The 26,617-nt window shown below is 51.1% G+C and overlaps 1 protein-coding gene across 2 annotated transcripts in view; it reads left to right on the top strand.

Annotated features, from left to right (window-relative positions):
• Positions 1 to 26,617, top strand: part of LOC149345160 (glycerol kinase 5) — a 178,668-nt gene that overhangs the window by 33,555 nt on the left and 118,496 nt on the right. For both annotated transcript variants that reach the window (XM_089546470.1, XM_089546469.1), the window contains exons 2-3: positions 10,729 to 10,843; positions 16,188 to 16,281. In XM_089546470.1, the coding sequence (XP_089402596.1) occupies positions 10,729 to 10,843; positions 16,188 to 16,281 (209 nt within the window). The remainder of the gene's footprint in view (positions 1 to 10,728; positions 10,844 to 16,187; positions 16,282 to 26,617) is intronic.

Below are 26,617 nucleotides of genomic sequence, written 5' to 3'. Positions count from 1 at the left end.
TTATTAAGCTGACTCATTTTATCCGTTAACAGTGTTGTAAGAAACTGCGCGTGTATTTCCTCTGCTGCTGCCATTGTACTTGGACTGAGGGCCTTTCAAGCTGCTTCAGGCAGCTTTTGCCTCAGTTTCCACCATTTTCTTTAAATGGAAAATGAATCAAATGAAATGAAACGCTTCGTCTGCCGCTGCTGCGAAACGAGCTGCCCGAACAGAGGCTTAGCGCCGCCGACGCCAGAATCCAGAGGTGCGCGCCGCCGCCGAGAGGACCCAGGAGTTGGCGGTGCTGAAGTAGAGGCTACATGGCGCCTTCGAGAGTACCCTGCTGTGTTAGGGAGTGTCGTAATCGCCCTTAGAACTTTTCTTAATGCGTGAGCGTCAGAATGCCTATGCATTCCGGCGTTCTCTGAAACCTCCGAGGACCACCTTCCATAGGTGACAAAATGGAGAGAGGGAAATCCCCTTGTCTACATGTCAGTGAGGGAAGGGTGAGACCGTAGGGTGACCGCCACGGAAGGACACAGAGCATGGCCGAAGGGGGTTGTGACGCGGGCGGTGGAATGCGCAACCTCAGCCAAGGGAACCCGTCCGGCGGTTGGCCACCGTGGAAAGTGGTGAGGAAAGTGAACTGAGTGGATATCAGAGCTACGAGCGTAAATTGCCGAGCTAGTTTCTTCGTAATGCACTGAAGGCGGAGCCAGCGAAAACGGACCCAGCTAGAAGTTGGCACGTTTTGAAGAGGAAAAGTGGAAGCTTGGGCAAGTTGGTTGGACATTATTCGTGCTTAGTGATGCTGAGCACGAAATATTGTGCGAAAGCGTAGATTTTTGCAGGTGGACACCACCGCTGGATTCCAAGAGAAGGCAAGCGTAGCTGGGCGCGGCAGAAAGTTAGGTGGGCGGATGAGGTTAAGAAGTTTGCAGGAATACGGTGGCCGCAGCTGGCAAGGGACAGGGTTAATTGGAGAGACATGGAAGAGGCCTTTGCCCTGCAGTGGGCGTAGTCAGGCTGATGATGATGATGGCCACCGCCGGGTACCTGAAAGCACTACTGAGGTGTCCTCTGATCCAGGGAGCCAGTTATGCGCATCTTCAACTTTTTCATTGTCAATGCTAGTGTACCTAATATACGCCGGCGGCCTATGCTCCATGTCTGCTTTTCTGCAGCAGTGTTGTCAATCCCAACGCGTAATGCTCCAGTGCCGCGTTTCTGCCTCGACGTTGCCCGTGCCAGCGCAAGCAGCGCACACCTCTCTGTCGCTACCGTCGCATGGCTGAAAGCGCGAAAATTAGTTTGAAGTGGTATTAGTTGATGAAGACGACGACGTCACAACGCGAGAGTGTGTTGTCTTCTTTTAATACCAGGCGTGATTGGCTGCAACAAAGGAAATGCAGCATTGTTGCACCAGTGTTGTTGCACCAGAACTCTTCATGCCAGCTGTGTGAAGCGCTGCTTCCGAAGGCCGCCGCGGTGGCTGAGTGGTTAGGGCGCTCGGCTACTGAGCCGGAGTACTCGGCTGTAGCAGACTGTGTTAACGTCGCAACAGGGCGGAAAGCTGAGCTAGTTGGTAAACATTCATTATGAAAAATCCAGGCGCTAACAAACAACGACACATGGGGGACACCTGTGGATACCTTGCCCGCCGATAAACGTCCCCAAAAGCTGCAGTGCACTATTAATCATAGGAAAAAGTTGGTAAAATGTACTGAAGGCATTGTTTATGAAATCCCACTCTCCTGTGCCAAGCGTTCTGTTGGTCAGTCTGGTCGTTGCTTGAATGATTGGCTTCGTGAACTTTCTCGTACCTTCTTTTCATATTTATTATGGAATCCATATTCCACATTCTTTCCATTTCCTTATGGCACGTACTCAGCGCTCTCTTCGAAATGTGCGGAGAACTAAACAGTGACATCACAATTAAAAATTAGCAACGTGACGTCATAATCACAGGATTTTTGGCGGGAGAGATAAATCTTCGGATGATTCGTGGTCTTGCGCGACACACGAGACAAAGACGAGAAAAGTAGATATACGAGCGCAGACTGCAGACGCTGTTTTTTGTGGTCCGCGCTAGTTGTGTCTCCTTCCTTCGCTTTGCCTCGTCGTGTGTCGCGCTGAGGTTTAAGGCCTTAACATACCAACAGGCTAGACTATTGGTCTTTATGCTTGAGAGGTACAGTTATAGGCACAGTTATAGCTATTCGTTCTGGAGCTGTCCTTTTGAGCGCCTGAAGGGTTGTGACAGAATTGTGCCGATTGAGTTTAGTTCACATAAAAACAAACAGCAATGCACATTTTTAACCAAGGTCAATTTAATAGCTAAAAACCGTAATACACACGGCTCGGAATGATGACACAACAAGAGGTTGCTGATTTAATCCGCGAGACAAGTTTAAACTTTGCAAGAGCAGAGAACGAGTGAGTTCCCTCTTGTGTATAAATAGATGGTTAATGGTTCATGGGGGTATAATGTCACAAAGCGACTCAGGCTGTGAGGGACGCCGTAGTGAAGGGCCTCGGAAATTTCTTTCGTTTCTTATGGCTCCTCCTGGAACCATAAGAAACATTTGAAAGTAAGAACGCGCGAACCACAAATTTGGTGTCTCCACCCCTTTAAGGGTAACGGAGTGGATTCTAAGAGAAGGCAAGCGTAGCAGGGGGCGGCAGAAAGTTAGGTGGGCGGAGGAGATTAAGAAGTTTGCGGGGATGCGGTGGCCGCAACTGGCGAAAGACAGGGTTAATTGGAGAGACATGGGAGAGGCCTTTGCCCTGCAGTGGACGTTGTCAGGCTGATGATGACGGTGAAACTTTCCTTCTGGGCACCAGTTCTTCGCCTGTTGTGCGCTCTTCGTCTCGAACCACACCGCCTTTCCGAAGGCACTGGCGTGAAAACTCTACGGCCTTGGTTGTGGCTGGTGTGGCAAAAAACAAGCGAGCGCAAGTAGCCGTCGAGAACGTAACACGAGGACAAAAAAAAAAAAAAACAGACAAACCAAGGGCATTGAAATCAGCGCTGATAAAAGGCGTGAGCAACTGCACGGAACGGAGTCACGAGGTGACGAAATGCGCCGGCAGCTCAGTTCAGTTCAGTTTATTTTCCTTAAAGGCCCCCTTGTATCGGGGGTATTACGTAAGGGGTGGGATTTTAATGAAATGAGCTAACAAAACAGCGAATATTATTTAGCACTGAAGGTGATCGGTTACATGTTCTTGAAAAGTAGAGGATGAAGCGATGTTGACGATGTCACGGGGTAGGCCGTCCCAGTCCGTTGCTGCTCGAAGGAAAAACGAAGCAGAAAAGGTGGCAGTATGCGATGGCGGCCGGGCAACTTGTAGGGGATGACTGACGGCCGACAAGCCGCAGAACAGTCAGGGTGGAGGGCGGAAGAGCCGCTGGCTGCTGCTGTAAGGAAACGCTAGCATACGCAATTGTCTTACTAAACAGAAAAGCGTTGTACCTTAGAACCTATAGAACACACGATGGAAATATTTTTTCAACCAGTAATTAAAGTTGTGTTTTAAATCTTTATAAATGTAAATATGTATCCAGTTATTGTTATCCTGTTTGTGTTCGTCCGCACGCTTAATTTCGGCGCTTCAGTGCCGCAGCCGCACTGATGTCGCTGGCGCGATCGGTTCGATAGACCGCATTCGGGCTCCGCCTTCGCGACGTGTGTAAACTGACCTTGCGTATTCAGGGAAAATACAGGAGCGCAAAGTACGAACGCGCTGTGCTGTAAACAAGCTTCATTTGAAGAAGAGAGTTTATATGCCAGCTTCTTTACCCCTGCTCCGATGGACGAGCCGCAAAAAAATCACGTATTCATCACACGAACGAAGAAAAAACAAATCACTCCCACAAATCAGACGCCACCGATGTGTCGTTGACGCAGTACCTACTCCTCTTGTGCTATAAACGGCGTCGACAAGTCCGCGCGCTGTTTTTATCGCGACTATCTGAGTAGCGCTCTACAACCGGACAGGCGAGGCTCACAGGCAACGCTATTTTTCCTCGAGCAGGCATGGCAGTGACCGGGAAAATAGGCGCCTTTTAGTGCGCCAGCACCCAGGCTTCCCACCTCGAAAAAACCCGTTGTCTGCTTCAATGTCTGAAGCCAGCTAGACCTGGACAAATAAAACAAAACAAACAAACAAACAAACAAACAAACAAACAATGAAAACACCTAAGCAATTCAAATGCGAGAGCTAGTGTAACTGGCTCCCTCGGTCAGTAGACACCTCAAATCGCGCTTTCAGGTACGTGACGCTCGGGACGCCGGCCGCACACACGCGGTTTTCTCGAACGTTTTTCGTTCTGGGAACACAACACTGCGATTTGGTCCCAGAACACGTCCTGTCTGAGGAGGGCGCATTTTTGAAGAAAACAGTTTCCACAGGGAGAAGAGAGAACCATCGAAAGCTGGAGCGTCACCTACACCGGCGCTTTAACAAACACTGCGCTGAATGCTTCGCATGCCGCGCTGCCGTATCAAAAATTACCGGATTGCACTTGTCTGCTTAAGAAATGCTAGGTCAAATGTTTAGGGGAATCCCCCAAGGTGGAGTAGAGTGGCTACGCTCGGGTGGATGTCAATGAGTAATTACTCCCTTATTACAATTCCACTCCACCTTGGGGGATTCCCCTAAGCATTTGACCAACACTGTTCCCACTTCGAGTTACTGATGAATTCGCTCTCGCCCTACCGAAAGTTTTGTTTTAACGCTGCAATTTCTTTTTTCATTTTATAAGGTGGTGAAGACGTTAGATAGTTAGGTTAGCGATTATAACATGCTTGCCGTCCCGGTTAGCTCAATTGGTAGAGCGCCCCGCCGCGGTGGCTCAGTGGTTATGGCGCTCGGCTGATCACCCGAAACACGCTGGTTCGATCCCGGCCGCGGCGGCCGAATTTCGATGGAGGCGAATTTCTAGAGGCCCGTGTACTGTGCGATGTCAGTGCACGTTAAAGAACCCCAGGTGGCCGAAATTTCCGGAGCCATTCACTATGGCGTCCCTCATAGCCCAAGTTGGTTTGGGACGTTAAACCCCGATAAACCAAACCAAACCAAAGCAATCAATTCGTAGAGCGACTGCTCTGGTGAAGCGGTGGTCCCGGGTTCGAACCCCGGACCAGGACAAATTTTTCTTTAACTACGAAGTTTCTGAGAAAGCTGTATAGCTTTCCATTGTAGCCGTAAGGCTGTGCTCGGGTGGATGTCAATGAGTAATTACTCCCTTATTAAGAAATGCTAAGGCCTTCCGCTTTCCTCTCTTTCTCCCTCCCTCTTTCATGCTCGAACCCACGGCCTTCACGCAGCTCAAACCCACGCCCTTTGTGGGACTCGAACCTGGGGACTCGAAACTACGACCTCCTCCGGACTCGAACCCACGCCCTTTGAGGGACTCGAACCGGACCTTCATGGGACTCGAAACAACGACCTTCCCCGGACTCGAAACCACGCCCTTTGTGGGACACGAACCCGCGACCTTTACGGGACTCCAACCCACGACTCGATATATTGCTTGTCAACTGTCGGTTAATCAGCTTTTACGGTTTATTTTAATTACAGTGCAACTCAAACGGACAATTCGTGCGGTCACTTTTCCGGGCAGCCTATGTCGACAACTTCCGTCCATGCCACTCGTGAGCCCAAGAAAGGCTTTCGCCTCAAAACAATTGCGACGTGCGTCGTCTGCACCGGCGCAGACCCTTTTCAAACGCCGCGCCATTGATCCGGAAGGAAATTGGGGCTGGCATCGCCAGCACCCGTCTTTGTTTGTAAAAGTCAAAACCGTGTATTGCTCAGAAGGGTTGATTACGTCATTTGTGTGCCGTATTTCGGTTGCGGGTTGCTGATGACGGCGGAGTTTTCGCAGATTGAGCCGGGTATAATGCTGTGGCATTAATTTAACCGCGCCTGCTCCGCACCTGGGTTTCGGACCCGCGGCGGCTCCAACAGGGCAGCTTCGCTGGCCACTGCACGAGAGCACTGCGCTAGCGCAGCAACCAATCACAGCTCGTGTTTCACAATCACAGCTTACATCCATACAAAGCCATGGGCGCCGCCGTGGTGGCTCAGTGGTTATGGCGCTCTGCTGCTGACCCGAAAGACGTGGGTTCGATCCCGGCCGCGACGGTCGAATTTCGATGAAGGCGAAATTCTAGAGGCCCGTGTATTGTGCGATGTCAGTGCACGTTAAAGAACCCCTGTCGGTCGAATTTTCCGGAGCCCTTCACTACGGCGTCCCTGATAGCCTGAGTCGCCTGGGGACGTTAAACCCCATAAACCTAAACCTAAATAGGCTTCGTTGTAGTTTTGCTGTTTCGAAAACTTTTGGGGGCCGATTACATTTTCAACTTTTTCGCTCCCTTCCTGCTACAATCTATGGTGTGATTGACGGTATCAAACAAACAAACAAACAAACAAACAAACAAACAAACAAACAAACAGACAAAAACAAACAAACAAACCATCGAACCAGCCAATTAACAAACAAAGAAACAAAAACAAGCAAATTCCTGGAAGGTTGCTGCGCCTCTTGGTCTGTTCTCGCTTTCACTTCTTCCGACATTCCTTCTGACTTGGCGTGGTTGATGTGTCCAAAGAGAGTGAGGCAGTTACTGTGCTTCATTCCCTCTTAAATTTTTTTTTTTTGCGTGGCCTACGCGCATGTGGAGAAAACTGAGCAAGCCTCGCGCGTTGTCTCCTAGTGACACAAGAACAGTAATCATATAAAACAATTATTGGCTACGAGTAAAGCAAGGACGCAGTAAACGTGTCAATTTGTGGCCGAGGAAAAAATAATTGGGAGGAAATGAAAGAAGGTCCGCAGTATTCTCTCGCACATGTGGATCGCACCGTGAGGGAAGGGATGAAGGACGGATTTTCAGACAAGAGACAGCGGGGCCTGCGGGTAAATTCCGCCCGGTTCTCTCGCACGGCATACGGTCGTCTTTTGCTCCTTCGGAGCGAGAGCTCCACTCCTCGGGGTACAACTTGCGATTTCGATGTAAATCAGACGATGACCTTCAATGCCTCGCAAGGTCAAACCGAACTTAGCTGCCTGGGTTATGGCCCAAGCTATGCTAGTACGACCGTGTGATCACATGACTGGCAATTGGGTGCCTGACCTTTGACCTTTAGCGATGTCAGTGCACGTTAAAGAACCCCAGGTGGTCGAAATTTCCGGAGCCCTCCACTACGGCGTCCCTCATAGCCTGAGCTGCTTCGGGACTTTAAATCCAAATAAACGAAACCAAACCTTTGACCCTGACCCGTGATCTTGAACTTAGACCTTGATTGATCCTTGACCTTGACATGTTATTGGGGACAGCGGGCACCACGTCGACAATGACCTTCAATGCCTCACAAGGTCAAACCGAACTGCGTGGTGGTAGGACCCAAGGTATGGGGGTATGGCTACGTCATCGTATGACTATTGGGTACTCGAGGAGCCACTGCGGTGACTTAGTGTTTATGGTGCTCGACTGCTGACCCGAAAGACGCGGGCTCGATCCCGGCCGCAGCGGCTGAATTTCTGTGGGGGAGAAATTCTAGAGACCCCTTGTACTGTGCGATGACAGTGCACGTTAAAGAACCCCAGGTGGTCGTAATTTCCGGAGCCCTTCACTACGGCGTCTCTCATAGCCTCAGTCGCTTTGGGACGTTAAACCCCATAAATCAAACCAATTGGGTACCTGACCTTGATCTTTGACTTTGGCATTTGATTTGATACAGTGTAGAGTATGCTTAACAGAACTTTCCCTCGTATAACTAAGTTGAAGCCACGTTGAGCCGCAGCCATTTTTAATTGGGCCTTCAGATTATGAAGTATTCCTCCTGCTATGCGTTTCGCCCCGTAGCCTGCAGCGCGGCGTTTCTGCGGCTTCGTGGCGAGAAAGAAGAGGCGAGAGCGCGTCTTTGCTCAGCGTGTCTACTTGAAGGCGTGGGGTCGGACGCGGTAGAGCACAACACGTGCCGTAGGCTTTGCCTCGGGCGGCCGTGTGACCGGCGTCTCCTCGTTCGGAAATTTGGCGTGCACGACAGATTGACGCAGGCCGGCAAGCGAAGCGAGCGATGCTTAGCATTCTAGCACTTCGCTGGCGTTCGTGGCGCTGCTTTGCTATTCCGTCAAAATAGCGGCAGCCTCTCATATCCGACGACGAACATCACCACATGCTCTCTCTCCACCACCAACGTACCTTTGAGCAGTGGGTGCTGTCAGGTCACATGACCAAGCGCAGTTACCGCAGTCCTGGTTTCTGTGTAATTGTGAGGCTTATACGAGGCCTGGGACCTAATCTCTAGACCTAGTTGGACTTACTTGGTGTTCACGTGTTTAGTGTAGGTTTGTCCTCTGTTCTCGTTCGTTTCGACAGCCAATCTTGAGACGAGGTTAGTCTGCGCTTCCCGCGCTTAAACCAATATGTAGCCCATGCCACGCCGAACAGCCTCGTTTGTGGTTTGCCCTAAGACGACAGTGTGCTGGGCTATGTCAGCGCCCGTTATTGAACCAAAGGTGGTCCAAGTTATTCCAGAGCCGTCCTCAGCGACCCCTGTTTCTGTCTTCTCTCTTCCACTGCCTCTCTGACCCGTCCAGTTTGCGGTCGAGGTGTCACCGGAGTAAGGCAGATTTTGCACTTTAAAGGGGCCCGGAAATATTGTGACGTCCATATTCTATAGCATCAGATCTGTAGAGGTTGTCTTTGTGTCAGATTTAAAATTTCTGCGTGGACCCCATAATTCACAAGCAATTTTTAAAAATTGCTCCTCGCAACCGATCAGGGCGGCGCCTCACCGCGCATTTTAGCCGCCCCTATTCCGCTCACGTGGAGTGTGGTATCTGGGCGTGCCCTGATGACGGGTTTGTGATGGGGCGCGGTGGGGTGCGGAACCGCATAATTTTTAATCGCCAATATCATCGGTGTTGATGAACTTAAAAAAAATTTTCGGGGCGGTGACGAGTGATGTGATACCGAGCGGTCGTGCGTTTTTCCTAACCTCTGTAAATATATTTCCATGGTCCCTCTGACCAATCAATGTTGTCACGTAGCAGTTTGCGTTGGGAATTCGAGCTATTTTTGCGGACGCGGCAATGTTCTGATGCGGGGGAGGGGGGTCTACAGTGAGAGGCCAGGAGGTCTTTCCCAACTCCAGCTACTAATGTTTTGCCTGTTGCTAAATAATTGCGGCTGGATACCGAAGCCCTGAATGACGTAGCACGCGTAGTATTGCGCGTGCGGTATCTGTTGCTGGAGCTACCATCGTCTTTCCTTTCGCTTTTTCCTGTACTTTCTCCCCTATAATTCTGCTCTGTGTGCACGAGGCAGTCGTTGTGACTCAGCTGGAGCCAGTCGACAGGTCCGTGCTCTTTCTCACTCTTCGTTCTTCCTGCAGCTGTCACAACAGCAGATGTGCCTGCGCACGCCAGGTCTTTCTCTCTCTCTCTCTCTCTCGCCCTCGTCAACTTACCCATTTGCTTCGCTGTGCGTTAAAGAACTCCTGGCGGTTTGAAAGCTAGTGCAGCACTTCTGTCTCCCTTCCTTCTTGCGCATTACAGGGGGGGGGGGGGGGCGATAACAGATTCAACTCTTAACAGATTGCAGGCATATTGCGTATGAGCCATACATAAAGAAAGAAAAGAGAAAGCATCAACAGGTGTGGCAGGAAAACAAGATTGCGAGAACTCCAGTCAATGCAAAAAAAAAAAAAAGATACAGAAAAAACACTTCGAAGTATACAAACATTGTATCTTTCACAGCAAACACGCAAGTATATAGCTGCACGCTAGGAAATAAATCCTTAAGCGACAGTGATCTGCTCCGAGGTTACCATCGAGAACAGCCAACAATTTTTATCATTGTTAAAGAAGAATAAAACGTCTTGCTGGAAGAAAGCCGTACAGCAGTGACAGACAAGCGATCCCACTCGGTTGTTTAATAAACTCGCACATTAAAATCCTGATTTTGTTTACTGTTGTGATTGACTAGCGGAGTAATAGAGGACTGTGTTAAGGCGAATACTTGGGAAAGTTCATACATCTCAGAGAAAAAAAAACAGCGCAATAACACAGCTCGAAGACAGAACATGACGGCATGCTGACAGTCGGACACGGTCACGGTCCGATTGGATGCTGCGGACCGTGGCCCAGTGTTACAAACTTCTGTTTTATTAAGTTGTGTCCTACTATAGGGAGTTTTATAATACGGGAACCTATCGATTAGGGGCATAGGGGAGCAGCCAGGCGCCAGTATGCATGCGCAGGACGCCCCCCCCCCCCCCCCCCCCCCCTCCTTCCTCGGCTTATTGTCCTGCGCATGCACAAGGGCGCCTGGCTGCTCCCCTGTCTCCCTAATCGATGGGGCCACCCTATCGAAAAACTCCATATTCTGCTTTCACTTTCCTCGCAACCAGTTTTCAAGTTACCGTAGATCCTGCAGTGAATAGTTGAAAAACCTTTTCCCACGGGGAAAAACCGTTTTTCGGTGGATCTATTCAAAATGGCATCCAACACCATCTTGCAATCAGGAGGTCTTCCTTTAAGACATGCGGTTGTACGAATTCGCTGGGTGGCAGGTATTTCTGGTGAAGAGCTGGGAATACTATCGGTGTTTGCCTTCTGAAGGCCATAATGGCTTGTCGCTTTAGGAAGTCAGTGGATGAGCAGAGGGCAGCTGTAGTTACGATGAGCGTGTTTACAATCCCCCCCCCCTCTCTCTCTTTCCCTCGCAGGCCCGGCGATGGCCAGAGCGCCGAGTACGTGGCGTCTCTGGACGTGGGCTCGTCGTCTGTGCGCTGCTACCTGTACGACCAGCGCGCCAGGGTGTGCGGCACCGCCTCAGAAAAGGTCAGTGGCGTGCTCCTTGCTCGGAGAGCACCGCGAGGCAGCGCATGTACACGTTGCGGTCATCGAGGACACTTTACACAACCCAGTCATGGCGGGTGGCGATCCTCTCGCTTCGACTGCCCGTAGGTGCGGTGCGTGCTTGCTCCTCCCGTGCTCTGCGAAACATTCGAAGGTCGAGACCAGAACAGTGTACCTCGCCCCGCTTGGGCCTCCCGAGGCTCCGGCCTGCTTCGCCCTATCGCCGCGCTAGCCAGATTGGATACTGCAACCCCGATTGGAGGACGGATAATGGTGGCCCACCACGACAGAGCCGAAGCTGCACTGCCATCATGAAGTCGGCCGACAAAGCAAGCCTTGATCGCATCAGTGGAGACTTCTCGCAGCCAGCGTCCTGCAAGCCGTCAACCCGACAACGAGAGAACAAAGCGGACGGCTATCTGAATGTACGCCAAACCCGTAATCTACTTGCCATTGCGTGTGAGCCGGAGCTGCGGTGACAAAATTAATGCGGATCCACTCCGTGGTCCTCCTTGGAAAGGAATACCCAAACGTCCCTCCGTGGCCAACGACCGTACCAACACCAGAAGTGTCATGCATGCAATCTTAGTGACGGTGACAGGGAAGGAAATCCGAGACAACTTGGAAATCGAATACACCGAACTGCTGCATGCCAGGCGTACGGAAACGACAAACTGAGTTCTCATCACGGTACAAGATGCCCCTCACCCCTCTATGCCTTGTACGACCGCCTAGCGATTTGCAGGCATTGCTTTCGAGTCTGGCAGCGGGGCATATACTGTACTCCCGAAGAGCCTCACCCTTACTGCTGAGGTCAGACCCTGTGGCCTGGGGACTTTTGACCAACCCTGTATCTCTTCTGTACCTTTTTTGTACAGAACGCGAAACACGGTCTACGCTCTCTACGCTTGCTCAAACAAGGCCAACTATACTTCATCTGACAAATCGTTTTGCAGCGTTGTGAAGGTTGGAAAGATCTGAGCCAATTAGAGCGGCATGCACTGCAAAACGTGTTCCTCCGTTCCCTTCACCTCGAGACTGGTGGCTCTATCCTTGGGAAGGAAAGAGCACCCGAGTCCAGTTGCTGCGCGCTGGAGAGTCGGCCAACTCGGCCGACGCCACGTTTATGAATGGCGGCGCACCATTTTTCAGCCGGCCACGGACGGACTTTCTCTGCTAAGTTAACCAGTGAAGGAAACGCTCGCTGTATTTCCAAAACACCGTCCTGAACTACCTTTGCAATTATTGCAATAATTTTTTTGAAAAACGCTCACAAGTCTGCTGACATATTGGAGGGAATATTTGTCTCTTCTTGGAGAGAGAGCTCTCCCTTTCACAGGGCTGCAAAAACTTGAGAGATGAAGTATACGTCATATACTTAATATGTAGCAAGAAATCAACCGGTGATGAGGACCTTACTACTCCCCACGAATGTGAACCTGAACTGTGGCGGCAGGATGCCGCCGCTTCACCAGCCTGCCCTGCACGCCGGGAAGTCGACAAAGCAGGGAACGCACTTGCAGACGCCAGAAAGAAACAGCGAGCACGCCATGCATCACCAGCAGGCGAAGTGTGGCTCGTTCGTAGCACTAGGCAACCCCCAACGAAGAGGCAGCAAATCTCTGGATGTGAGTAAGCTGGGCCCGGCAATAGAGGCCTAAAAAACCCCATCCGAGAGTCCAACGAAGAATAAGGGACCTAGAATCCAGAAGGCGCCAAAAGGAATGGAGGCTACTAGGAAGCCCGGCGCACCTCACTCACAGGTGAGTGGGGTGTCCAGCCCCACCCAGAACTCCACACCTTCCAAAACATCCACTGTCTACCAATCCTGAGCCAAGCGTTGGAAAAACGAGCTGCGCAAACTCGCCAAGCCCGACACCGATCAAAACGCAAATAGGCATAGATAACTAGACAAAATTTCCTCAGAAATTGCGGCTCTGTCAGTCGAAGTAGATCACCGCCATTTCTGCTTTTCAGACCTGATAGCAAACGTTGCAGAGTTAAATGTATGGCGGAGACCAACTCATGCAAAGACTTACTGAACAGAATGAGGAGATTAATTCCAGACTCAGTCGAGATCTCGTGCCAATCGGATAAAATGGGAATTGCAATCGCAGCTCTTCAAAACCTGCGCAAACGACCTGCAAGACCCCCGCGCCAATCAAACAAAACCCTCAATCATGAGTTGTGTACCCCCACCCGCGCAGAAGACGACCTGCCGAAATAGCATCGATAAAACCCCAAGCAAAACTTCAGCACGCAGGACAGCATTCAGTATAGCATTGGAACTACAGAGGATTAAAATGAGAAAAGCATACGCTCCGGGTTCTCCCCTGTCCTTTCTTGCTGTCGCTCCCCTCTACACTTCTCCTCACTATCTTCTCCCTTTCCCTTTCGTTTCCGCCGGCTGCAGCTCGGGTGCTTAAGATATTAGATAGCAATTTCCGCGGCCGGCAACACTCTTTTGCTTCACTTTTTATTTTTAAATAAACCACTACCACCACCACCACGCTCCGGCACTTCGTGCAAAGGACAAACGCAAAGCCGGATGTCATATCTCTGCAAGAAACAAATTGTGATATCGATCTTCCCGGCTAGGGATTATTCACGCAGCGCTGCATGATCCGCAAAATCAAATATGACCCAAACCACTCGAAGCCAACAGTAGTCGCCACGTAAGTGAGGAAAGAGCCGGTTACTGTTCCAGTCGACGATCCCGAACTCGGCAGCGAGCACAAGGAACGTGTGATCACCCACACGCAAATTATGATGGCCAAATAGCAGTCATTAGTGTGTGTAAACTAGATGTACCGCCACTTCGGCAGGAGGTACTAAAACGAACCGTCGAAACGCCATTGTACTACTCGATTGAAGACCTTAGCAACCGGAACATTAGCTGGCTATATAACACCACCTTCAAGGAGGCTCGGAAGCTCGAAACACTTATGACGTTATCAGACGACTATGCTCGATGACACCTTACATACAACCCACGAGGAAAGGTTCACAAAACGAATCTGGCGCCTACCTCGACTTCACTTGTATCAGAGGAGACCACGAAGCCTTCTGGGAAAGCACCTTAGAGAGCTTGGCAAGTGATCTGAAACGACCCGCATCACACAGCTCACGTGGGAGTAGATATCCGCGTGGGAGTGGATATCCACGCAGAGCCTTCGATAAGGTCGAACACTGAGTGATACCTCACAATCTCAACAAAATTCAGTCTGGAAGGCGCATTTTGGAATACATCAAACTTTTTAACGAATAGAACATTCTGCTTACTACAGACTCCGAGGGCAGCCCATCAAGCTGCTGTCCATTGTAAGAGGATGGAAGTTTGAAAAACTTCCCGGTGACGACGAAGAGCCTCCCGAGAAAGCTTTCCAATATTCAGCGTCTGAATCATGCCATCTATGCGGATTAGATCGCACTATAGTGCTGCCGAGGATTTTGTGGAGAAGAGGAAACCCCGCAGCAGAGCCGCAGCATCGCCCCGGAACACGTGAAGGAATAGGACTAAAATGCTACCTCACGAATACAGAATACGTTGGGGTTACAAATGACCAACATAGAAACGCTGACAATAACCGAAATTGAATAAAGTTCGCAACAGACAGACAACCCCATCACCAGAAGAACCTACTTTAAAACGCTCGTCTTCTTCTGTCAGCAAGATGGCTGCAGCGCCATCTGTACAGCAGTCGTAGTCAGATACGTATATCAAATCCACCACGTGCTAAGACGCACCACGGGACAAAGGGCAAAATTCAAGGCGGACGAAGGTGAGCGAACTTTGAAACGTAACTGAAGCCATGGTGTACTCCGGAGTGACGTGCACTCTGCCGTACCGAAACCTAACCACCACCCAAGAGCAGTGCATTGAGGTTGTCCTCTGAATATGCACACGGACAGTCCTCGGCGTCCTAACGTACGCACCAAGTCGCAGGCTCGGAGAAATGGCCCTTTTCAGCTCCCTACCAGAACGGGTGGAAAATCGCCAAAGAGAAGAAATTACCGGCTATGTATTTCTACTTAACGAAGGTCTATATTTCGATGCGTAGGCTACCCAACATAGCAGCTTCCTACCAATTGGAGAAACTGCACCAAAAATCGTAACCCGACCCATCGCACGCAATATGGACTCAACCAAAGACTACTAAAAGAGGATAACGAGACTTCTCAACCTCCGAAATCCAGGTCAGGACACCTAGTGCACCGAGGCCCACTATTCGGAGAGACATCGGCACGACCGCAGCCAGGGGAAATACATTGCGCAAAAACAATATACGTCACACTCGGCGCTGCCAGCCGACCGAAGGTATCCTGGAAGCCATCATACTTCTCCAACACAGAACGACGGAGATCGCCGCGCGCTTGAATAGCCATGGGGCAATCCGACGATGCGAAGCAAACACGCTAGCAGACCACGTTTAAACAACTTTCCACAATTTTATGACCAAGCACCCTCCGGCTAAAAGTTGGCCTGTAATGAGTACCTGGACTCCAGGGCGTACAGGGGAACGAGAGAGCTCAGAAGCTCGGACCGCGAAAGGGTCCTACGGGGCTCCCCGTTTCCCTGACCAGACCCCATTTCCATCTGACGATTACTCGAAAGAAGGGTCTACCCTAATCAGACAAGCTCGAACTCTGTCCCTTCCCTCGCAGCATTTGATGCGTTACGTACAGGAAAAATCAGGTCAACAAAAGACTATGGGAACGCTTAAGCCACATTAAGAGTGCGATAGCATAATGTTTCGCATTTGTCGCGGCTTCTGTGTTTGCGGCAGTTTCTTTGGAGTTGTAGATCTATCAAGCGCCAGACTCGTGCTGCTTGTTGCATTAGCAGGTACACCCGCTATGCTGTGACGGTGGCGAGGTTTGCACATTTTTTCTTACTTTCGATTCAGATTCTCTATCTAGGCTGCTGTCTAGAAGCTAGGCTGCTCACAACCCGATGGGCAGGCTGTGGTGACGTCACAGTGTCATCTGACCTCTCTTGATCATTAATTTAATTGCCACCTGCCACGGTTGGGTTGCTCGCAGTCCGGTGACCAGGTTGCCACTTGCCCTGACGAGCTGGTTCTGACGGCGTCACGAGATCACGTAACCTCTGTCGCCCAATGAGGAAATTTCTTTCACGGACATCGGTCGGGGCGTGACAACTCTAGTGCGGTCGCATTAAAAAATGGTGCAGCCACTAATGCCCCACTCTGACCAACGCCGCCATTTCAAGAAAAAAAAAAATCCCCGCGCTTTCCTTAGTTTCAGTGGCTGTTGGCTTCTCTCTCAAACAATCGTATGAGGTGCTCTCTCCTTGCTCGCGCAGCTGCGGACCGAGTGTCCCTCGGCGGGCGTCTTCGAGGTGGACCCCGAACACCTGTGGCGGGTGGCCAAGGGAAGCCTGCAGGCGGTGCTAAAAGGTACGCGCGCTCTCTCTGTGCATCGCTCCTGTCACCCAACATGTGCACACCTGTGTGCCTTCCCGCCGTGCGTGGTAGCCGACCTTTCGCCATCTTGTAACTTGACGGTCCGACACCTGTCCGCCCCGGGCTCTTGTTCGCCCAAGGGCGGCGCAGTGCTTTTATCATCATCATCATTTATCAGACCCTTAACGGCCCCTGGTGGTGGGGTGTTACATAAGGGGGGGGGGGAGTAGTGCATTCAACATGACTCACATTGGTGGGGAGAAAAAGAAAAAAAAGGAACCAATAAAAAACACAGACAACAAATGCATAAATGGAAATAATGTCTCGAAAGGGAAAATGAAACAGCAAGGTAAGACATAAGGTAAGATAAGACGCCTCTGCAAGGGCTGCCTCGCGGGTACGCCGAAGCATTGAGACACGTGCTTGTCTGCTGGGTGCGCTTTGCCCATTATCGAAAGGACCGTAGGGCGCATTTGGTCGAAAAAACAAACAAACTGTAGTCTCTCTCATCGTAATGAAATACTTTGCTGTACCCGCTATTTGCGCCCCACAAACTGAACCTCATTTCAAGGTTTCGCAACTGCTAAACATGACCATAACTTTCGCGGAATCGCTTTGGCCGGTGACAGCGGCACTGAAATTTGATTTGCGTGCCTTTTGGAAGGAAGGAACGTGATCCACTCATGCATGAATACATGATTGATTGATTGATTGATTGATTGATTGATTGATTGATTGATTGATTGGGGCTTAACGTCCCAAAGCGACTGAGGCTATGAGAGACGCCGTAGTGAAGGGCTCCGGAAATTTCGACCACCTGGGGTTCTTTAACGTGCACTGACATCGCACAGCACACGGGCCTCTAGAATTTCGCCTTCAAGAAATTCAGCCGGGGTAGGGCAAAAGGCATAGTAAGCCTGACGGGGACCATCCACCCTGGTGCACCTGACACAGCAACATATCTTAACTGCATAATGATGTAACATGCACAGTTTCGCTCACACGGATGCTACATATGTTACAAAGACAAGGACCATATATATTTCAAGAAGGCTAACATAAAATGAATGTGGCCATCAGTGACAAGGAACAATTCGACAAAAGTAGACTTATCACAGTTCTGAAAAGAGTGTAAGTGTTCTTTGGTATATTTATGGATGAGATCTACACTGGCTCCCGAGTAGTGATGCAAAACTATCGGAAAATTGACTATCGATAGTATTGGTAGACTTTTTGAAACTATCGATAGTGTAAAAACACTATCGATAGTGCTACTATCGATAGACTATCGATAGTATTGCCACGTATCATTGCAGTGTGTGTTCGTTCACGCTCAATGCAGCAGGAAAGGGTCGTTATCACTTTTGTTCGTGGCGCGAGAAGCGACCAGACTAATCTCGATTGTTCGCAGCCATGAAAGGCTGCATCTAGGTTTTTCCAGATTACCGTAGATGATCTTGACCTGTTATCTGGAAGTTTCCTTGCCGGCTTTAAATTGAGCGATGCCGCGAGCGGCGGACATTCGTAGTTCGACGACCGCCGAGCACGCCTGTTGCTTACGCCGCCGCCGAGTGATTCAGTTCTTTTGAGGGCGCAAGTCAGCCCAAATAAAGAGCTTCGTTTACAAGTCTTTCTGGTGTCTTCCTGACCGCTGGACTGCCGTCACTACAACGTGACATCTGGTGGAGGTGCTGGGTAGCTTTCCATGTACCGGACACCCCCAGCAAGTCGCGACGCCAGCCCTTCGAGTCATTCACCGTAGGACCTGAGTCCAGTCCACCGCGCAAGTCGACGTCTGCTAGGAGACGCACCTGAGTTCGGGATTCTGCCTGACCCTACCCGGAAACGAAAGCCAGCAGGAACGTCCACCATGAGCTTGCCCCAGCCGACGGCTCCAATCATTCTTCACCAGCCCCGGGTGCCACCAACCTTCGACGCTTCGCCTGGCGCCGACCCCGAAGAATGGCTGGAACAGTTCGACCGTGTGGCTGCCTTCAACAACTGGGATGATGCTACGAAGCTTAGGTACGTCTTCTTCGCCTTGGAGGGACCAGCAAAAGTCTGGTTTGAGAATGAGGAAGCTAACCTCACGAACTGGGAAACCTTCAAGGAGCAGCTTCTAAAGACCTTCACGAACGTTGTGCGAAAGGAGAGAGCCCAGCAGCTGCTACAGTCTCGCATACAACACCCAAACGAGACCGTTGCTGTGTACACTGAGGAAATGAAGCGTCTCTTCCGGCGTGCCGACGCAAACATGAAGGAAGAAGGAAAAGTAAGGTTGCTCATGCGAGGAGTTAAAGAGCAACTCTTTGCCGGCCTCGTCCGCAACCCACCGAAAACTGTCGCGGAATTTGTAGAAGAGGCATCCACGATGGAAAAAAAACTCTGGATGCCCGAGCCCGCCAGTATGACCGCCAGCAGCGCATTTTCTCAGCAAGCTGCCTGGACACCACTAACAGCAATGACCTGCGGGATGTTATACGTCAAGTTGTGCGAGAGGAGCTCCGACGATTGCTGCCAACGGGAACGCAGCCGCAAATTTCATCGCTGACTGACGTCATCCGGGACGAGGTTCAACAGGCCTTGGGTGTGACGCCGACACCCATGCAGCCTATGCAGCCCCCAGCCATGACTTACGCCGCAGCTGTGCGCCGTCCTGCACCTCGACGACGGGACCCAAGCCCCTATCACCCTCAGCCAGCTGCGTTGGACCGCCGCCCACTCGCCCCAACCCGCCCGTCCTACGAGCGACGCGCGCAGCCGAGGAAATGCGACGAGTGGAGAACTCCCGACCAGCGCCGCCCACTATGCTTCCACTGTGGCGAAGCCGGTCACGTCCTCCGGCACTGCCCATACAGAAGACTGGGCATCCGAGGGTTCTCTTACGACGCTCCACGACCCCGACCCGGCCAGCGACCAGCCGAAATCGAGAAGTTTTTGCGTCGGGAAGAATACTCATCGCCAAGCCGCCTATCACGTTCCCCGTCGCCATCGTCCCCGCGCTTTGTATCTCCTAGCCGAGGTTACGCCATGCGTGGACGCTCCCCCAGCCCCCGAAGGTTAAACTAAATAAAGCAGCCTCTGGAGGTGAGGTTGCTTCTAAGCGCAATGATAAAGATCCTCCATCGACGAGTACTCAAGACCATGCCTCAACTACGAGGACAACACCGACGACGACAACACTGACGACGACAACACCGACGACGACAACACCGACGACGACAACACCGACGACGACAACACCGACGACGACGACGCGGCCAGACTTGAAGCTTTTACCGTTGCCCAGTGAAGTAACGTCGCAGTACGCCCACCGCAGCCTCACAACTCGACGAAGCCGAGATCGTACACCGAAGACAACGTGCAATGCGAAAACGCGAACAAGTGACCTTGAAGTTATGATCGACGATCACGCGGTTACTGCCTTGGTGGACACCGGAGCTGACTACTCCGTCATGAGTGGGCCACTCGCTGTCCGACTCAGGAAGGTAACAACAACTTGGGATGGCCCGCTGATCCGCACCGCAGGTGGTAACCTGATTACGCCGTCAGGACGCTGCACCGCGAGAGTTACTGTAAATGGGAGAACCTACGCGACAACCTTCCTGATCCTACAGCAATGCTCGCGAGACGTGATTTTAGGAATGGACTTCCTGAATGAACATCGGGCGATCATCGACCTTCGATCCAAGTCAATCAAGCTTTCCACGGACAAAGCCATATCTGCAGCGACGACAGCGACTCATCGCGTTGCCTTAGACGTCCTTGACGAAGTACTGAGCGTACCGCCCCGATCAAGTGTCTTCGCCTGCATAGGTACTGGAGACGTCGAAACTGCCGAAGGCGTCGTCGTGGGGAACACCCAGTTACTCCTTGATCGAGGACTGGGCGCCGCAAGGGGAGTCGCCCAAATCCGAAATGGCCAAGCCCAGGTGCTGCTAACCAACTTCACCGAAGAATACCGGCATCTAAACAAAGGTACGACGATCGCTTTCCTCGACGAGCTGGCAGACATCAGACACATATTTGCCCTACCCGACCAACCCGTAGAACCATCTAACCAAGGCCATCAACCAACGTTTGATATCAACCCGGCATTACCACGGAGCAGACAAGAACAAATACGCAGTCTTCTTCAAAAGTACAGCGATTGCTTCTCATCAGCATCGAATGTGCGAAGAACCCGGCTTGCCAAGCACCGCATTGTCACAGACGAACACACCCGACCACTGCGACAGAGCCCCTACCGCGTATCGCCGCTAGAACGTCAAGCTATTCGCAAGCAAGTTGAGGAAATGCTACGTGACGACGTCATCCAGCCATCAAGGAGCCCCTGGGCAGCACCAGTTGTCCTAGTGAAAAAGAAAGACGGCACCCTTCGCTTCTGCGTCGATTACCGCCGCCTGAACAGCATTACGAAGAAGGATGTCTACCCCCTCCCCCGCATCGACGACACACTGGATCGGCTATGCAACGCTAAGTACTTCTCATCGATGGACCTGAAGAGCGGCTACTGGCAAATTGAAGTCGACGAAAGAGATCGCGAGAAGACTGCGTTCATCACGCCAGACGGACTCTTCGAGTTCAAGGTGATGCCATTCGGCCTCTGCTCTGCACCAGCGACGTTCCAGCGAGTAATGGATACGGTGCTCGCAGGCCTGAAGTGGCAGATTTGCCTCGTCTACTTAGATGACGTTGTTGTCTTCTCGTCAAACTTTGAAGACCACCTCAGAAGGCTTCGCATAGTGCTGGAAACGATCAAGTCTTCAGGCCTGACACTGAAACCAGAGAAGTGCCACTTCGCCTACGAGGAGCTGCTGTTCCTTGGTCACGTCGTAAGCAAGGATGGAGTTCGCCGAGACCCCCAGAAGACGGCTGCGATCGCAGAGTTTCCACAGCCTAATGACAAGAAAGCTATACGCAGATTCCTTGGATTGTGCGCTTATTACCGGCGATTCATCAACAACTTTTCGCGCATCGCTGAACCTTTGACCCAACTTACCAAGGCTGACGTGTCTTTTAAATGGGAAAGGCCGCAAGAGGAAGCTTTCAACGAGCTGAAGCGCCGCTTACAGTCCCCTTCTGTGCTCGGGCACTTTGATGAAAACGCCGAAACCGAAGTTCATACCGATGCAAGCAGTGTGGGCTTAGGAGCGGTCCTCGTTCAGAAAAATGGCAGAGAGGAGAAAGTTATCGCGTACGCTAGCCGTTCACTGTCGAGAGCCGAAGCCAACTATTCGACGACACAGAAAGAATGTCTCGCCATTATTTGGGCCACGTCGAAATTTCGCCCCTACCTATACGGACGACCATTCAAGGTTGTGAGCGATCACCATGCTCTCTGCTGGCTGGCCAATTTGAAAGATCCCTCCGGCCGCCTTGCTCGGTGGAGCCTGCGTCTTCAAGAATTCGACATAACTGTAGTCTACAAATCTGGCCGCAAACATTCCGATGCAGACTGCCTATCGCGAGCCCCCGTAGACGCAGCACCGGAAGAAGAAGACGACGATGCTTTCCTCGGACCTGTAAGCGCCAGCAGTTTCGCGCAGCAGCAGCGCTCGGATCCTGAGTTGCAAAGCCTAGTTGATTATCTGAAAGGCAAGACCGCATCGCCTCCCCGGGGGTTCAAGCGCCAACTGTCGTCCTTCGTCCTTCACGATAATGTCCTCCTGAAGAAGAACTTCGCGCCCAACAGGACAGTACATCTTCTTGTCGTGCCCAAGAATCTTAGGCAAGAAATTATGCAGGCATGTCATGATGAGCCGACTGCAGGGCATTTCGGGATTGCTCGCACGTTGCACCGCATCCAGGAGAAGTACTATTGGCCGCGGCTAGCTACCGACGTTTCCCATTACGTGAAAACGTGCCGTGAGTGTCAGCGACGCAAAACGCCTCCGACTAGACCAGCCGGACTCCTGAACCCCATACCACCTGCAACTAAGCCCTTTCAGCAAATAGGAATGGACCTCCTCGGCCCCTTTCCGACTTCATCATCAGGTAACAAGTGGATCATCGTGGCCACCGACTACATGACCCGATACGCCGAAGCAAAAGCGTTGCCTAATGGTACCGCAACAGAAGTCGCAAAATTTTTTGTGGAGCAAATTCTCCTGCGACACGGCGCCCCCGAAGTGCTCATCACAGACAGATGGACGGCATTTACAGCGGAGCTGACGCAAGCCATTTTAAACTACAGCCAGACAAGCCATCGCAGGACAACTGCCTATCATCCACAAACCAACGGACTCACAGAGCGTCTGAACAAGACCATCGCAGACATGCTCTCCATGTACATCGACGCCGAACACAAGACGTGGGACTCCATTCTGCCCTACGTGATCTTCGCGTACAATACTGCCGTCCAGGAGACAACCAGGTTTACCCCATTCCAGCTGGTATACGGCAGGAAGCCCACGACAACACTCGACGCAGTGCTCCCGCACGTTTCTGACGAAGACAACCTCGACGTCGCCGCCTACCTTCATCGCGCCGAGGAAGCCCGAAGACTTGCGCGGCTTCGCATTCAAGACCAGTAGCACACCGACGCCCGACGCTACAATCTGCGCCGACGAGACACGCATTACAAGCCAGGTGATCGTGTTTGGATATGGACGCCAGTTCGCCGCCGTGTATTGAGTGAAAAGTTGCTGCGACGCTACTTTGGCCCGTACAAGGTTCTCCGTCGCATCGGTGACCTCGACTACGAAGTCATCCCCGACGGCACGACAGCATCTCAGCGACGCCGCACACGCCCGGAAGTCGTACATGTCGTACGCCAGAAGCCATATTATGAACGCTAAAGGACTGGAAGTTTTCATTGTCCGTGTTTATTTTCATTTTAAAGCATCGAGACGATGCTTCTTTGGAAGGGGGGTAATGCCACGTATCATTGCAGTGTGTGTTCGTTCACGCTCAATGCAGCAGGAAAGGGTCGTTATCACTTTTGTTCGTGGCGCGAGAAGCGACCAGACTAATCTCGATTGTTCGCAGCCATGAAAGGCTGCATCTAGGTTTTTCCAGATTACCGTAGATGATCTTGACCTGTTATCTGGAAGTTTCCTTGCCGGCTTTAAATTGAGCGATGCCGCGAGCGGCGGACATTCGTAGTTCGACGACCGCCGAGCACGCCTGTTGCTTACGCCGCCGCCGAGTGATTCAGTTCTTTTGAGGGCGCAAGTCAGCCCAAATAAAGAGCTTCGTTTACAAGTCTTTCTGGTGTCTTCCTGACCGCTGGACTGCCGTCACTACAACGTGACAGTATTATCGATAGTCTACTATCGATAGTAATACTATCGATTGTACTATCGATAGCAAGACTACCGATAGTGAAACTGTCGATGGTAAGACTATTTATAGTAACAATATTGATATTAGGCACTTGTTGGCCAGCGATATAACCAAAACATTTGCGATACCTGATTGGTTTGACGGTCTCATGAAGCTCAATGTCCCAAAGAGACTAAAGCTATGAAGGATGCCGTAGTAGAGGTCTCCGGGTAAATTTCGACCAGGTGTGGTTCTTCAACGTGCACTGGGACAGTTCGGAAAAATACCTGGGACTGCATCCGATGAAAGAACAAACAGCACAAGTTGTACTGGCTTACACGACACTATCGTGTACTGCAGACGTCGCTTGCTGACGTAACCGCTGCAGAAATGGTTTTCGTACACATGCTTCGCAACTGCGTCATTCGCACGCTAACATTTTATCCGGATACTTTAGGTAGGGAACGTCGACAGAGCTCGGTGACGCTTAGGCTGCGAAAACGGGCGAGTCCTGTCAGTTACTCATACCATCACCTCCATACTACACACTCTGGAAACCAAGTTTAGGATGCAGTGGGTACGCGTGGTTGATTTTATAGTATCGATTGTACTATATATAACAAGTAGTATCGATACGCCTATCGATAGTACTATCAATAGAACTATCGATAGTACTATCGATAGCGCGCTATTGATAGTAGTATCGATAGTCTTTTTTACCATCGATAGTTCGATAGTGACTCAACTATCGATAGTATCGATAGTACTATCGATAGTTTTGCATCACTACTCCCGAGCCTTCAGGTTTACGTCATCCTGAAAACTTTCGCTGAAGGCACTCCATTGGTCGTTCTGACTGACGGGCGAAGGGTGGGCGTAGCCAGTTCGTCGCGTCGTCTGTTCGTTGCGTGCGCGCTTTCCGCAGCGCCTTACGTTTTCGCACACGCCTACAAGCCCGCATGGAGGAAAAAAAAGGAGGGAGCGTCCAGCGACAGCCTTTAAGCCTAGTCATAAAAAGAAGTAAAAATATAGTAAAACGGAGAGAGTCTCACCGTCCTTAAATCCCCTAAGGTTCCTCCCCTCCATCAGGCGGAGGCCATTGCAACACGAGACATATTTCCCCAAGATGGGCACTACTGAAAGTTGCACAGCACTGTAGCAGGCGGAGTCACTCGTTGCAGCGTCAACCCGTGGGAACGGGAGACGAGAAATTGCAAGTCCGCTGCTAATTCCTGTAGTGTAGCAATAGTGGTGCAAGCGGCTCGATGTCACCGAAAACACATGTCGTCCTTGCGACCCCGCGGCCCTCAACTGCGGCCCTCAACACAGACTTTTAATGAGTTTCAAAAGCGCTTCGCGGAGCAATGAAAATTATGTTGGTAATTTGGCAGAACTTGCAAAAAACACCCATATTCCACAAACCAGAAATAAAGAAATGTGGCTAGTTCCTACACCTAGAGCATATTACTCACAACAATCTATCTCGTATACGCTGCCAGTGCTATTAAATAACTTAAAGAAATGTTTGACCCTTTCCAGCATTCAAATACCGTTATTAAGAAATTTTTTCTGAACAAGTTTGTGTCATGACGGTGCATGTATTTTTATGTTGGTACTTTTTGCTTTTTTTTTCAAGGTGTGTTATTTTCTTTTGTGCTATAATGTATAGCGCAGAATTTATTGCCGCTTGTCTGTTGCAATGCCAGCGTGAAAAAAGGGGCAGGACCTCTGTCAAGCTTTCGAGCTTTTAGTCCTGTCTCCTTCTCTAATATAGAGAAAATAAAAGGCTGATTGATTGATTGATTGATTGATTGGGTCGGCTCCTCACGGAAACGGGTAATTGCTTGATGGCTCCGTCCCTTTATTCCCCCGAACGGGCGCCCTTGGTTCCGTCCGTTCTCTGTCGCTCTCCCCAGGAGTCCTTCTCCGAGAAGGTCATCCCCACTCCGCGAAGCGGGAGAAAATCCCGCAGGAGCTTTCTCAGCGCGGCATCCGTCTGTGGGGTCGTCGGTTAGTCAAACGGCGGGTCGCAAGCTTTCATAACAGTACGCTTGTACCAGTGACTTCGCCAAAAGAAGCCAAATGTGGTACGTATTCGCGCCTCATTCTTTTCGACGAATAGGAAAATCTGCATTACAATTCAAAATTGCTTCCGTAAGTACTCTGGGGCAGTCGGCTGAAGGACAAGGCTATAAAGCTCAAGAGACTTTCAAAATATATTTCAGAGCGCAGCTCTTAGGCGCCCGTTTCTGCGTTTCGCGGCGTCGCCGTTGTCCGTTGTAACCAGGAGAGGGTAAAAGTGCAACCTGCTCCCCTTCTTAGCAAGAAACCAAAAAAAAAAAACAGCGCCGCGCGGATGGCTCTCGCCGGCGCGCGTCGTAAAAGAGGGGAGAAGAAACCCCTGTAGAGCGACTAGCCTTGTGTGTGTGGCTGCTCCCTCTTCCACCGCTCGCCGACGCGGCGCGCGGGGGGATTGCTATCGATTGTTCTAGACTGTCCGAGTCTTTTCTACGCGATGTTTACGCAGAGGGCGTAGCCTTGCGTGCGCTAAGAGATGCCCTCCACCTCTTCACTCGTGCGACGGCGGCGGCGCCACGCAGTATTGCTGACTGGGCCTTGAAAGTAAGGGCGTTTACTGTTTGCCATCGCTGAAGTTTTAGTTGAAGTTCCGCGTCTTGTCCTGTGCTTTCCTCTCTTCGTCCTGCGTCGTTTTGCGCGGTTGCAATATGCACGCCATTGTCAACCACCAACTAGCCTGCCTTCACTTGTTACATGTCTCACACCTCCTCCAAATACATAATCACCGACTCACGAGGGGCTTGTCGAAACATCACGCAAGGGTGGGTTACTCCCCTAGCTTATCGCATTTACCAAAATTGTAGCCGAGACTCGGATCCCACGCACCGATCTCTCGTTTGGGCTCCAGGTCACCAAGGCGTCCACGTAAATGAGGCAGCCGACGCCGCCCCCCGCGCGCTCTCTCTCCGGGCATTTCCCATGGGACCCCACGCCGACCACGACTCATATTTTACTCCGGTTCACAGTTATAAGGAAATATGCGATT

The sequence above is a fragment of the Amblyomma mixtum genome, chromosome 5 (assembly GCF_055824585.1).
Source record: "Amblyomma mixtum isolate Tamu chromosome 5, ASM5582458v1, whole genome shotgun sequence".
In the NCBI taxonomy this organism is placed as follows: domain Eukaryota; kingdom Metazoa; phylum Arthropoda; class Arachnida; order Ixodida; family Ixodidae; genus Amblyomma; species Amblyomma mixtum.
The sequence above is the reverse complement of the archived record's forward strand: the minus strand, read 5'-3'. Positions and strand labels throughout refer to the sequence as shown.